We start from the raw sequence: 15315 nt of genomic DNA, 5'->3' as shown, positions 1-15315 counted from the left end.
ATTTGAGGTAAAAAGGGTCGAAATATGGATGATGACTATTAGTATAATTATAGAACATTCATTGAATGCCCTATAAAATATCACATGTTCATATGTATATATTTAGTTTTAATTCCTAGGCTGGTTATACAATCACATCACCTATAAGTAGCCTACACTACGTTGTTATGATCCATTTCATTGGAATTAAAAGATTAAGTCGGAATAAAATGCAATAAACTGTCAGACGTCCATGATAATTGCAATTGTTTGTTAAAGGATTTTCTAAAAGATTTTGAAGGTGGAGACTGGTGTCTTTAATGGCTCTGCTCTTCCATACAAGGAGGTGCGCTCGGAGGATGGGCTCAAGTCATGACCGTTACGTAGGGAGCGCGTGAAAGTTGGAGGCCACAGCAGAAGTGTTTTTCAAGCCGCTCAGGAAAAGAAAAGAAGGAACGTAATTGAAAGAAAAAGGGAAAACCAAGGAAATACGCGGTATTTTGATAAAGAAGCTTCATGCATCGTAACCCTTTGAAATTGTGAGTATTTTTTTGCTTCTTAACAGCATCACAATTAAAATCTCTCTTGGCTGCAGATGTGCTAGATGACATACTGTACAAATGCAGTTATGTATTTATTTATTCACCCACAAGGCAGACATTTCAAGAAGGCAAAGTGGCTGAAGGCGTGACGGTGATGAAACATGTTTTTGCCAGATGTGAAACATGCTGCACCAGATTGTTTACCTCTCGTTTTCACGACATTTTCTCTCCCCCTTCATGATGTCTATAAATCTCTTATAATACCTAAACAATGAGTCAGCAGCTTACTATGATCCAGTGTGATTAACACTCCTTGTTATATGGATGCATACAACACATCTCACGCAGATTGCAATGATTTCCTTTTCTTTTTTTTTGGTTGCTGAATTCATCTCCGTGAAATGGGCAAAATATCAGAAACATTCAATAAAAATGTCAGGTAAAAAAAGATTGCCTTTATTTGAGAAATTATTTAAAATGTAGTTTGTTCAGTGGATTTTTAAAAAATAATATATTTCACTCACAAAAACGTTCTATTTTAAATATTGCCATGGTCCCAAACGTATATACAACATTATTTATGTTTTTTTTATGCTAGAGCATACAGAAGGCTTTGATGCAGCCTCTGACCTGAAGAGGTTGCTTAAAGCAATGGTAGTTATTACAAAAAATGGCCAGCAGGTGGCAGGAGAGTATAAAAGATCAACTAGGGCCATGTTGCAAAAAAGGTCTTTCCCCCAACAGGTTTGTGAATAATGATGAAACTTAGCTATATTCGAATGCTAATTACTGCAAAACGAAAAGAGATAGAAATATATATTTTTCCTGATAAAAGAAGAGATTCTAATCTTTCTTCTGGTAGGTTCCATGTTTTATAGCAATAGAACACAATATTCTATGGGCCTTGCAAAATCAGTCAGTCAAGGACGCTGCTTCAGTGAAAATGGCTGGGAGTGAATGAGTTGAAATAATTATGAAAAGACAACAATTTTCTCTTACTTTTAATAAAAACAAACTTTATTCTTAAATGTTACTATTAAAAACACACTTCCAATTAAGTGGCAAAACCGGGTGCTGGTTTTAAGCTAAGCCGTTTTGTCGGTATCTGCTGAATGTAACTATGAAAGTAACTTGTAATGTAACTTAAGGCAAGTAATCAGTAAAGTAACCAAGCTACTTTTTCAAGCCAGTATATAGTAAAGTAACAAAGTTATTTTTTTTAAAGCAAGTAATCAAAGTAACAAAGTCACTTTTTAAAGTAAGTAATCGCAAAGTATCTGAGTCACTTTTTCAAAAAGGTAAAGTAACTAAGGTACCTTTTAAACAAATAATAGGCAAAGTAACTAACAGTGCTCCTGTATTGGATCACGTTAATATTGTGTTGATGTGCCTTGTGGGAAGTGACTGTTTTGATTAAAGATGCATTGTGCTGTGTAAAAAGGTAATATTAAAGCTTTTTCTACATCACGCATGCTCCACCGATGCCCAATATGAGTACGAAGTACTGCACCTATCAGCTTTTATCTTCCCTTTTTTGGTAGAGTGTGCGGAGAGGGCGGAGTTTTTCTTACCTCATTTGAAGTCATGTCTTCGTTTGTCAGTTGTGGCTGTTGCTTTAAGATCGTGCACGTACTCACACGCGCACCTTGAACGAGCCTGACACAGATGCTGCAAGTTACGCTTTGGGCCAGAGGTGGCAGTCGCGAGTAAAAAAAAAAAAGTGACAAACTGCACAAAGATCATTTAAGGCCAAACTTCAATATGCAAAGATAGAACCTCAAAAATGACCTCAAATTGACCCGCTTCAATAGATGCCATGCTCCAATTACATTTTTAAGTATTGTATTATTAAACAACGCAATGCCGTATATGAACGTTCTGCACTTTTGCTTTCATCTCTCTAAGTGTTCTCTCTGCTGGTCATGAATCCTCACTTGCTGTTGATGGTGCTGACGGTGGTTGTCGTGGCAACAGGGGCCCATTCAAATGATGAAGAGAACAAACTGGAATATGGACACTGGAACTACAGAGAAGGAGGTAGAATGTCTCCGAAACAAGTTCGATTGAGCGCTTTCAGTGTGATGTCATTATCTTGAAGTGTTTGTGTCAGCCGACAGAGCTAATGTGACGTCAGTGCGCAGTTTGACCAAAGTTTTGGATGCGTGGGGGAAAGGTATTTTCAAGGAAATCAAGACTTTGTTGCATTCCAAACCCAACACGCTGCTCCCTGACTACTCCAGGTAAGTAGTCAAGAATCTCTCAAAATCTCAGTCCAAATTGAGAAACTTCACCACCAATCACTCAACCAAACTTTTACTGAAATCAACATGGGATTTTACAGTAATTGATTTTGTGAGCGTGTTTGAGTCAAGAAATAACATATCAGAAAAGCGGCTCAGGCCCTCCTGTGTGGCGTTTGCATGTTCCTGCTGTTCATGTGTGGGTTTTCTTCGAGTACGCCAGCTTCCTCCCACATTCCAAACAAATGCATGTTAGGTAAGATGGCTCTATTTTTGTGTTTGGCGCATAGCTGCGCAGAGGCAGGTTAGACCCAATGTTGGTAATTTCACAGACGTGTGCCGCTTGGCGTATCTGCGAGGAGGGCTGCGCCGCTGTGGGAGTGGTCACGGCAGACTTAAAACATGGCCACATATTTATGAATGAAATACGTCTGAGATTGACTACACTTTGGCCTAGCTCAAATTCTGCCCACTTTTCTAAAATCAAACCCTTGGAGCAACTATTATTAAAACTCATTCGCTGCCATTGACGGCTATAGACGTCAAAAATTCATTTTTACTATTTCTATTAGTTTAACAATTTTTGCCACTTTTGTTAACAAGTGTATGAAAACCTAGATTTTTTTGTTGTTGCATATTTAGAACAGATATAAAATCGTAGTGGAGGAGTCATAGGATTAATTACGATGACAAATTTTGATCGCCTGATTTTTAATTTTTTTTTTTTTTTCAAAGAAGAAAATGTAAAAAATTAGGTGATCACATTTTTTAAATTGTAATTAATCGCATGACTTTACTAGTTAACTCACGATTAAAAAACAAATAATTATTATAAAATTAGGGGCGTCAGGTGATTAAAATTTGTAATTGTATTTAATCGCATGACTTCACGATGAATAACAAATTTTATATCTGTTCTAAATGTGCAAAAAAATCTAGGTTTTCATACTCTTAACTAAAGTGGAAAAAAAAGTTAAACTAATAGAAATAGTTCAAATAAATTTTTGACGTCTATAGGCGTCAATGGCAGTGAACGAGTTAAAATCCATAAAGCATGTAACCCATCAATGTTCGTGATATATCATCTATCCATCCATTTTCTATATCGCATGTCCTCATCAAGGTTGGAGCTTGGACCCACAATTAAGAACGGTCACCATTAAATAACATACATTACCATAAAGTCCAAAGTGAACCTCGTCCCTTTCTCCTGCAGGGTGCGTCCTCTATCAGAAACCATCAACGACCTGTTCAGAGAAGTCTCCATGCTGCATCAGCGTATCACAGAGCTCTCCCATCGCCTAGCAACCGTGGAACCGTTCTTCCGTCGCCATGGCTACCGTGAGGACAGGCTCGGGGATGACCCGTCTTTGGCACGTCAGAGCCTGACAGGTGAGGAGGCGAGCCTGGCCCGCTACAAAACAAGCGCATGGGTGAGGGCCAGCCCGAAGAGGTCGAGCCGGCTGGTGAGGAGGCGGCGGGTGAAGGTGTTGAGGAACGTGCGCAGGGACGGCTAAGTTTTAGATTTGGCCAATATGTTTTACTTTTGTTATTATTTCATTTATCATTATTATTATACAATTATTGAACCTGCTCATGCTGCAAAATAAATAATCTCTTTGATATATTTGATGATTTCTACTGCATACTGAAACTAAAATCCACATAATAAACATTTTTGAACTGTCTACTTTTGTGGAGAGGAAAAAAATGTTAAATGTAAACTCCACCACAATGCAGTTTAGCATTATTTTACTTTGTTAGTTTGAAATCAGTTGGTAAAATAATTAAGATCTCTGAGAATAAATTAATTAATCTGGATATACTTCATTTTCATATCCATGAGTCTGCATATTAAAAGGAACAATTATGACACATATTGCGCATATTAATATGCAACAATGTAATTAACGGACTGCTTTTTGTATGTGACAATGTAAATAAATTCAACCAAAATTATATTAAGTGTTTTACTAATGCTGCTGTGGTACATGTAACACGGACATTAGAAGAAAAAAAAAGTCATTTAACTATCCTGTCAAAGCTTTTACAAATTGGATGAATGAAAATTAAATAAAACGCAATGAAATAAAATGTATAAAAAGTAAAAAATGATAAAAAGCCCTGCAATTGACAGGTGGGCCAAAAATACATTACAAAAAAAGTGAAGAAGCCATTTCACTGCCTGGTCACGATTTCCTTTTTTTTCAACATTGATCACATTTTTTTTAAAAATCACTTACACTATTGTGCTACAAACCTTTAAAGAAACACAATTAAATAAAAGTGATATTTAACTAGCAAAGCTGCCTCAATATATATAGCCATTATATTTTTGGGGCAAAACTTTCATCTCAGTATTTGTTTTTGCATCCTACTCTACTACTAAAATAACAAATTAGATACAAGAAGAAACCTAAAAGACATGATTTAACCGATGAGTCCAGATTGCAGCCTTTGCCGTGCCACATTTGGCCACAAGGTGGCAGCGATTACTTTGATCTAAATCCCAAACAGCGGCAAGTACATTGTACTACATGAGAGTTATTTCAACTGTTTTGGAATAAGACACGTGTAATAACTTAACAAGAATTATGTCGACATCTTATCTTAATACATGTTCTATTTTAAACTATATTCAGCGAGTACCTATTTTGTGTTAATGTGTCTTGTCAATTACAGGCTAAAAAGCAAAAAAAAAAACATACTGTGTGGACGTAGCCTGATTTTTTGAAGCAGTGATGGAAATTAGACACATATAAAGTTGATATATATTATATTAACTGAACCCTCAACTTAATTGCTCCGTCAGTGACAGAGTCCCCTCCACTAACCACGATATTCAGGGATTAGCTTGCGTTTGCAGCTGCGAAGTTTGGGTTGTTGGCTGCGGTCAAGTTTAACTACCTGCAGCACATTCTGCGGATGCTGATCCTTCCAGGCCACTCCAACAAAATCAGATGTGATCTTGACGCCACGCTCGGCACAGTCATTGTCTTGACCACATTGATTGTAACGTACATTGATCTCACTTTTTTTTTTAAATGCAGCATTGGTAGCCCATTTCATCCCTAGCCTTAGGAAGAGAAAAAATATGTTGACATGAATAGTGATTGCAATACCATTTTAGCATGATATTACTAACAATAATTGGGTCATGTCTGTTGGATTTGGTGCCATTTTAGCCTTCAAAATGTTTTTCCTTTGTCAAGATTTGTTTTCATTTAATATCAAACAGTGTTCATTATATAAAAAGAAAAACCTATTGGTCCATTTTAACACGTTTTAAATGCAACCATTTTAAAAAATAGGATTGTGAACTAACTAACTAACTGTGGTTAGCAAACCATTGTTAGCTTAGTTAGCTTTATGTAATGAACACAAAATAACTACAGTATATAAACCTAAATGACTGTAAAAGTAAAAACAACAACAAAACAAACAAATAATTGGGTCATTACGAGTAGCCATTCTGTGCCATTTTAGCTATGAAACGGTTTTGTTTCCTTTAACAGTCAAGAATTTATCATTTAATATCAATCAGGGTTTATTATACTGTAAGAAAAACCTACTGGTCCATCTTAACATGATATAACCATTTTTAGAATAACTAAACTAACTTTGTTTAACTAGCCTAACTGTGGCTAGCAAACATTTGCTAGCTGATGTTATGACTGTAAAATTAAAAAAACAAAAACACACACAACAGATATGATAGTAAAATGTAATAAGACTATACCTACCCAACTGAAACAATGAAGGTCACTTCAGTTTCTTGAGAAGCAGTCTTTTGTTTTACTTCACATCGTTTTTTGGCATCCAATGACCACAATTTACTATATGGCGGCACTCCTAAACCATCATATTTTGGAGAAATATTTAGCATCTGTAACTTCTAGATATATTGGAACACTTTTGGCTGCCAGCTATGTAAATTAATATAATTTAATTTTTTTAAATTATAATTTTATATATATTTATTTATAATGACTGTGTTCCTATAGCTTGAAGGCTTCATAAAAGTTGTCGCGGCAACCCTTTCTCCTCATATCTCCACATTCCCACTTGTTGCCCATTCCTTCTTATGCTTTCTTTCCTTTTTAAAATCTACCCTTTCTATGCTCCACTTCCTCATGTATTAACCCGTACATGCAGCACCCTCGCGTAGCACCCTCTCCTCCTCCTCCTCCTCCTCCTCCTCTCTCTCCTGTGCACGCTGCCACATGTGGGCGTTAAGATCAGGCTGTGCTTTCCATTTTGGTTTTGCTATTGTCAATGCATTGTTGCATCCGATCCAGTTAAGATGCTGTGGGAATACTGTTTAAATCTCTCTTTCTCTCCACCCCTTCCACTGCCATCTTTGGAAAAAGAGCCAGTTGCTAGGTAACAGTTAATTGTCAAGAAGTAGTTACATGTGTTGCAATGCACGCCGAGCTTCTCGGCCTGATGATGTTGGGAGAGAACAAGTGAGTAGAATAAGACGCTGATGGAGGGATTGTTACTTCTAAAAAATAAAAACAAGATGTAAACTGGCGATAGGGGATTAGTTCAGTGAGCGTGTCGGCTGCCAGAAGATGTAAAGATCTGCCCACATAAGGAAGGCAGGCAGTGGTACATGTTAAAACCTGCTGCTTCTTTATATATCCCCTGTTGCTGGACAAGGTTTTCTGAAGAAAGCACATCTGAGGAACAAGGGGGTGTTTTTGGAGCGCTTTGATCTGAGCATCCTATGCGTATGTAGCATTAAAAATTCCGAAACCTACTTTATTCTTCAGGTGTAAAAACTCCTATCTATATCTTTAGATGACTAGCAAAAGAAAAAAACAAAACAAACAAACCTGTAACCCTACTCATTTCTGGGAGAAAACACTTCCCGGAGTTGTTTCAATGTCCAAATAGGAGTTATCATCCAGTCAGTTAGCATCTTAGCTTAAATGTTAACCATCCAGTCAGTTAGCATCTTAGCTTAAATGTTAACCATCCAGTCAGTTAGCATCTTAGCTTAAATGTTAACCATCCAGTCAGTTAGCATCTTAGCTTAAATGTTAACCATCCAGTCAGTTAGCATCTTAGCTTAAATGTTAACCATCCAGTCAGTTAGCATCTTAGCTTAAATGTTAACCATCCAGTCAGTTAGCATCTTAGCTTAAATGTTAACCATCCAGTCAGTTAGCATCTTAGCTTAAATGTTAACCATCCAGTCAGTTAGCATCTTAGCTTAAATGTTAACCATCCAGTCAGTTAGCATCTTAGCTTAAATGTTAACACATTCATCTCTCATTCCAATTCAAATGGATGAATGTCTCTGACAATCAGAAGAATTTCCGAGCTAGAAAAGTTGCTGACAAATGCACTAAAATTAAGATGCACCCATTTTTTTTTTGTTCAACCAAAGTAGACACTGTATTATCTAAACAATAAAGCAGTTTTGAATATCACATCTGAAATTTTACTTACTTATTACTGTCAACCAAGATATTGCAGACACATCCAAATCAACAAAACAACGGCTCCACCAGAAGAAAATGTCCTTTGTCCAGACCCCAGACCTAAACCCAATAGAAAATAAGGTTATGACATGTTGAAATGAGATGACAAGCATGTGTGAGATTTAATTTTCTTTTTTATTAATACTCAACACTTTTATTCCAAAGAGACAGAAGAATAATATTTCTCAGCACTTATTTGCACATCAACTGTGTGTGTTTTAATCTCGTTGTTCAAATATTACTAAATATTCCATCAAATCTGAAATACTTTCTTCACACAAGTAATTCATTTGCATACAAAAAAAGTGAGGGAGAACAAGATTTGGAGTCGTATGTACATTTTTCACAATCTGTACAGCTCTGGGATGGTGTTTGATCGTCTGAGGCCCAAACTGAAGAGGAACAAAAGAGGAACGACATTGTGCTTGGCGTGGAGCAGTCGGTGCCGACGTTCTCCAGAAACCCGAGGTCTCTCTTGGATCAGGTCAAAACAAACCCAGCAGACGTGTCATTTAGAAACAATTGCACATCCTGAAGAGGTTACAAAACAATTTTGTAAGGGGCACCTACGAATCCAAAATTTATCCCAAATAGACCTTTTTCTCTGCCATTTATACAGTATTTTTTTTTATATATCAAAAATCCATGAGTGTTTCTATTTACATGGAGTTGTATAGTACATATAAAAGAAGTGTGTATTCCTCACTCACGCTGTCGCGCACACACAGAGGTAATCAAGCGTACAAATTCAGGCACGTACGACAACAGAAATCATGTACTGAGATTGTTTTTTTTTTTTAAAAAGGAGAAAAAGAGGAAAAGTATGAAAAAGGCTTCTTCAGTGACTGTGAGCAAAACCTCCAACTTGTTCAAGAACATTAAGCCAACACCGACCGTGAATCATTGGATGTTTTGGTGACTTGGCAGTATTCACTTTTGATTTTGGTGCGTTTTCTCTTGCAAGGACAAGCACACGCGCGCACACACACACACCTGCACTAACACCGATCAGTACCAATGACATCTCGAAAAAGGTAAGCTTTGAAAAAACACCCAGTTGTTGGGCTTAAAGTCAAAAATTGTAAAAGCAGAAAGAAAGAAAAGCGTATGCATGCAAACGCTTATTATCATACATACTGACTTGTCGAACCAAGTTTGATAAAGTTGCTCTCGATTTTTAAACGGGGTGGACAGGAAACCGTTCCCTCTATTGCAGGGGTGGCCAAGTTGGGTCCTCGAGAGCCCCTACCCAGCCTGTTTTCCATGTTTCTCTCCACTAACACACCTGGTCCCTGATCAGGATCGTTATCGGGCTTCTGCAAAGCGTGCTGATGAGCTGATCATTAGATTCAGCTGCACTGAAGGAGGGAGACATGGAAAACAGGCTGGATAGGGGCTCTCGAGGACCAAACTTGGCCACCCCTGCTTTATTGTATGCTCCATATTCTCCTGTGTTTGTGAAATATGAGTTTAGTAGCAAAATCCAGCTGTTTATATCCATCTCAGGGGGCGGCCATTTTGCCACTTGCTGCCGACTGAAGATGACGTCAATGTTGCACACAGCTCAGCTTCAGAAAACAGGTGAGCAGTGATTGGTCGTTGCCTGAGCAACTGTGATGTCATCTTAAGTCAGCAACAAGTGGCAAAATGGCCGCCCCCTGAGATGGATAAAAATGGCTGGATTTTGCTTCATAATTCATATTTCACAAATGTAATATTAATCAGAATGTCATGTTTAGTCACATATAACATATTACTGTCAATAAATGTTTAAGGCTGACTTCTACTTTAATTTGTCAAGATTGTATTATTTATTCCCCAAAAATTAGATGGATAGACTGCTTTACAGTTTTCTCAGGAAGATGGATTAGATTCATATTTGGAGTATTGCTCTTTTCCTGTAACTTGAAAAGAACTTATTTGACCAAAATGTCAACCTATGCCTTAAAATTGCAGATAACAACAGTTTATAGCTGCACTCGGTGTTCAGATTTTAATTTAATTTATGAAAATAACATTCATATATTTGTTATTCCTGTGTTGATCATTTAGGACTCAACGTAATTGTTGACATTATCGTTCCAAAAAGAGTGTTCTACTCATTATGTTAATTCACTCAAATGTGACCACAAAATAGTAGGCTTTGTTATAGCCTTAATAAATAAAATGAAATGAACATGCAGAGCTGCTCACTCGGAGCCTATTTGGCAACAATCAGTTATGCTCCTCAAATTAATTTGATGGGAAAAACATGGTCAATAACTGTGTCAGTTTTTGCAGCAGAGAGGAATGTTTATTTTTTCGGACACACTGGCTCATAAATTATAACTACCATTTGATTGTTTTGGAGGGTGAGTGCAAAAATCCAAGCTTCCTCTCCTGCAACATTTCTCTGTTTGTTTTTTGAAACATCTGACATCTTAGTGTTGCCTGAAAGTTTGCCATCGTCACAACTTTCTTTAAAACGCAACTTTTGTGATAAGTTCCAGCAGATTTTTGCCCTGAAATTAAGGAACCAATTGTCTGGAGGCGAAAAATTAACATTAATCCTTTAAGGCACATCCAGCTGGAAATGTGAGACCCTTTTGGTGCGAGATGGAAGGGCAAATCAGTATGATGATGATGTAGGCTTCAGCAGTTGAAAAAAAGACTTTGGTAAAAAAAAAAAGTAAGCCAATAAGTACATTGTACTTAGCAAGTCATGCCTTTTTGTCACATACACGTCACAATACTTGAACATTTTTGAAAAGTAAATAAATAAATCAAATATGAAGAAATAATTCATTGCAAAGAAGAATCCAAAATGACAGGAGCCCCCCCCCCCCAAATATTCAAAGTGGTCCACAAGTCTCCTGTGAAGTTGGAAAGCTAAGAAACAATCAACATCATACAAACACTACTTGAATAAATAAAATTGGAAAACAAACCAATCATCTTGAAACACTTGAGTAATATTCAGTAATAATATTAACACTATTGGTACAATTATTGTTAATTTACCCTGTTACTTCAGCAGTGTTGATTTCTCATTCATGATTGTAATACCGTTGTGAAAGAAAAAAGTTGTTTTGGAACAATGAGCTTATAAAGAGAGCAGGGCACGTCCCCCTCCTCCGTCTGTCTTTCCCTACCTCCTTCCCAGCACCACAATCCTCACTTGCCGTTCGGCTTTGAGCGGCCGTCGCGCATCGTCCAGATTGTTGGCGATTAGCGGCGTGAAAACGAAACCCACTCGTGTCGTCACCTTCTCTTCGCACAAAGAGGCCATCGCACTGCGCTGTTTTTTTTGTTGTTTTTGTTCCGTGTATTTTTCCAGTTTTCCTCATTTGTCTTCACCCACTTTGTGGCTTCTCTTCTCCCCTTCAGACGTCCGACTCTATGCTGGAAAGCTTTTCATAGACGTGTCCGTTGCTCGCACCATTGAAGGGTCTTTGCCCCAACCCTAACGTGTCCCGGCTGCCAGGCATGAGCTTGTTGACCCCCAGGTGGTTGCCCATGGGACCGCCCACCCCGCCCAGACACAGATCTTTGGGGAACCTGGGGGCCACATTGGACATCACCCCAGCCGTGGCCGACGCAGGCAAATAAGAAGCGGCCCCCATGGAGCCCCGGAAGTCCCCTCCTCCTCGGCTGTTGTTGAGTAGCTGCTGCTGCTGTTGCTGCGTCTGTGGCTTTTTCATGTAGTACGGTTTGGCACCGTGTAAAAGACACTGGTCATCGCCGAAGGTTGGGATGAAGGGGTTCTGGTTCACCTTATCTGGGTAGAGAGATTTAGACAAGGAGTAAGTCCCGGCACCTCTGCCACTACCACCACCACCGCCACTCCCACCTCCCATCATAGCCCTGTCCCTGTCTCTTTGGTCTCGCTCGCCCACGGACCGCCGATGCAACCCACCTTCGCCTCCGCGAAACAAACTAAAGGAGGAGCCTCCTTTAGCCCGGTCTCCGCCTACCCCGCCAAACATGGGAGACTCTCGTTCCCCTGCGTACCTCTCAAACATCTGAGCATAAGGACTGGGGCCTTCCATGTAGCGGTCTTTGTCTTTAAGGCTCACGCTTCGGGGCTGGGCAAACTGACCCCCGACGCCTCCGCCGACCCCTCCCATGCGGCCTGACCCCTCCCTCTGCAGGTCTACGAACGTGTCATAAGAATGCTGCCTCCGTAAGACCCTCCCACCCGGCCCGAGCTTCCTGCTCTGAGTCGGCGTTTGGCCTGCTCCCATGTTGCTCTTGCCCGCAGCAAACACTACGTTGTTATCCTCGCTGATGTTGTAGAGGTTGCTCGGCTGAATCTTACACGAGTCGCAGCGCTTGCAGCTAGCGGAGCTGGGGCGAACGCCGCTCGCCCCAATTCCACTAGCTGGGCACGAGCCGCCTACACCTCCGCCGTGGTGACACACGCTGTGGCAGTTACGACACTCCCAGTCACCTCCGGCTATGCCGCCGCCTCCTCCCAGTCCGGAAACGCCCTTTTCCCAGCAGGTGTGGGCCTGCTGACCGGCCGTCACGGAGCCAAGCCCGCCTTTCGAGTCCAGCTTCTTGCTTTTACCTTTGAGAAAGTCTTCCACGGGAACTAAGCTTTTACAGATACCACCACCGCTACCGACGCCCACACCACTTCCTCCACTTCCACCCTCTTGCTCCCACTTGCCCTCCTTAGAGCGGAATTGATCCGCGTAGAATTCCCTCAAGTTCTCTTTGTCTTTGCGGAATGAGTAAGGCGAAGCGTTACCCCCTCCTCGCTTCCGCTCCAGGGGAGGTGAGATGGTGCGGTGTGCCAAGGGCCCGTGAGGGAAGTGGTGGTGGACGGTGTGGTGGTGGGGTCTCCTCCTGAAGCCGCTCAGCTCTATCTCGTCCTGCTCCCGTCTGCACTTGGCAGAGGCCGGCCTCTTTTTCAGGCTGTCCCTGTACTGTTTATGCCGCTTGGCGTTGCCCTCCAGGTTGCCGTAGGTGACGGTGTGAGTGGAGATATCCGACACGTCGGAGCGGATGTTTCCATCATCACCCCCTGAGCCTCCCCCGCCCCCGCAGTACCTCTCGTGACCCCCGATGAGCCCCGTGCTGGATGCGCCTCCTTTGAACGAAAACCTGCCATACACATTGCTTCCCTTGAACCCAACTTGGTTGGAATCCGCAGAGGGGTGACCTGCAATCAGGTCGAACTTATTGGTATTCCTGTGAGTCATGGAGGGGCGGGGCTGGGTGGTGAAGATGGGTGCTACTCCTCCCCCTAAACTTTCGCAATCGAACATGCCCCCTTCCAATGAGCTAGCGCTGCCTAAGCTACGCGGCCTATTAGGCGGGGGGCCGGACATACCCAAAGCCGAGGCTGGGTGGTGGTGCCGGTAATCGTCCTGGTACAAGTTGTTGTCCTTCAGGGGCAAGTTCCCAAAAGTCCTCTCCACCTCGCTGATGTAGTCAGTGAACATGTTGTCCTCTTGTATGTAGGGCGGTGCTGACTTGCAGTCTGCCGGATGCCCTACCAGGCTGCGTCGGTGCTCCTGAATGTCATAGATGGCTGATTCACGGCCACCGTGGTTGTACTCCAGGGCCGCGTGCGGCGAGCCATTAATACCTGGCACTGCAGTCATGTCTTTGGCAGTGCGGAGCAACCTCAAGATGTTCGAGTGGGTATTGTTCATGTTCTTCTTTATGCTTGATGAAGGCGAGTCTATGGTTGATTTGTTTTCCTCAATTTGTACTCCATGTATGCAGCTGTAGATACCCTGGAGTGTTGGAATTGGAGATGAGCAGGCAGGTAAAGGGAAGGGAGGGCAGGAAGGGAAAGTGAGATGAAGTGGAAGGAGAAGGAAGAAAAGTGAGAACAATATAAGGTATGGAAAATAGAGTCTAGTACCGAACACGTCATCATTTAGACAGGGATTATGAAAGTGCCTGTCATGACTGCTTGGTTAAATCCTAATTCCTAAGAAGTGCAAGCAGTTGAGAGTGAAGTCAAGTGTAAGAAAGAATTGGTAGCTCTGCCGGGACCATTTTTGCATAAAAAAAAATAAAAAACTCGGTTGGATGTGGATGTCTTAACAAGGGATGTCACCAACTACTGGCCCGGCATGCATCTTACAACATTTACCGGCAAACTTCCCTTTGACAATTTGTTGTCTGCATGCAAACAGTTTGAAAATGTTTTTTTATTGTCCTGTTAACTAGTCATAGTTGGGGAGAGAAATCTGAGCTGTCAAATGCTGGCAAACCACAAGTCAGAACCAAACATCTTTGCTCAAAGCCATTTCATTTGTGAGTGAGGTATTGTAGGCTACAGGATGTACAGTATAGTCAACATCAATCAGGAATAGCTGACAGCAGCACAGTTTTCTTTATTCTTCTTGTGTGTTTTTTTTTATATCGGCTTCTGGGTGCTTGGGTGAACGACAGCTGCTGCAGTGGGAATGTTTGATCGGATCTCACTACGTATAGCGCTACTATGGCTGCTCTGAAATGTAACAGAATAGAGGCTACCGGCACACCAGGGTCTTTTCCTGCCAACTAATTCTAGTTTTCATCCTTTATCATTTTTGTCATAAGCATGAAATCAGATATGGATGAAGATGACTGTAAATACAATACAATGTTTATCAAATGTCAAAAATCAAATCATAGATAAAAGACCTAGCCATGCAATACTTGAAAAATATCTCACTTCAAAAAGCAATCAAGGCAGATTTGAGGCTTCACACTGCATGTGGCAACCAGACAAAAGAAAGTGTTCAAGTGCTCAACGCCAGTTCTGACTTGTTCGGCCATTATCAGGTCAGTGTGGGTGGGTGTTAAACAAAATGACAATTAAAAACTACTTTGGCTTGCACACAAACAGATGAACACTGGTGGCTTTTTGTTTGACAAATGAGAGCTGAGAACATTTACGCGCAACAACCGTCTCGCCGAAAAGGTGACATTATGCTAATGAATTACCCCACAAATGACTATTTCTGGAGAACGGAACAGCCTGCAATAACACTAAGACACCTTGTTAAATGACTCGTCAAAGAAACACTGTAAAGTACTCTCAACTCTTGTGACAGACTTTTAGATCGCTAGCTGCAAACG

The 15315-nt window shown here is 40.8% G+C and overlaps 2 protein-coding genes across 9 annotated transcripts in view; one reads left to right on the top strand and one right to left on the bottom strand.

The window, feature by feature from the left end:
- Positions 1-338: 338 nt before the first annotated feature.
- On the top strand, positions 339-4278 carry LOC144054779 (uncharacterized). The gene is made up of 4 exons (XM_077570057.1): positions 339-518; positions 2427-2558; positions 2632-2761; positions 3978-4278. The coding sequence occupies exons 2-4, from the start codon at positions 2444-2446 to the stop codon at positions 4276-4278; spliced, it is 546 nt and encodes a 181-aa protein (XP_077426183.1). The 5' UTR covers positions 339-518; positions 2427-2443.
- Positions 4279-8134: 3856 nt separating this feature from the next.
- grin2bb (glutamate receptor, ionotropic, N-methyl D-aspartate 2B, genome duplicate b) overlaps positions 8135-15315 on the bottom strand; it is a 105530-nt gene continuing 98349 nt past the window's right edge. For 5 of the 8 annotated variants that reach the window (XM_077570097.1, XM_077570098.1, XM_077570094.1 and 2 more), the window contains one exon: positions 8367-13976. In XM_077570097.1, coding sequence (XP_077426223.1) covers positions 11613-13976 — 2364 coding nt within the window. In that variant the 3' untranslated portion in view covers positions 8367-11612. Of the gene's footprint in view, positions 8311-8366; positions 13977-15315 lie in introns of those variants that run through there. The other 3 variants (XM_077570099.1, XM_077570100.1, XM_077570101.1) reach the window with 3 other exon arrangements.

Source organism: Vanacampus margaritifer, chromosome 7 (genome assembly GCF_051991255.1).
Source record: "Vanacampus margaritifer isolate UIUO_Vmar chromosome 7, RoL_Vmar_1.0, whole genome shotgun sequence".
In the NCBI taxonomy this organism is placed as follows: Eukaryota; Metazoa; Chordata; class Actinopteri; order Syngnathiformes; family Syngnathidae; genus Vanacampus; species Vanacampus margaritifer.
The sequence above is the reverse complement of the archived record's forward strand: the minus strand, read 5'-3'. Positions and strand labels throughout refer to the sequence as shown.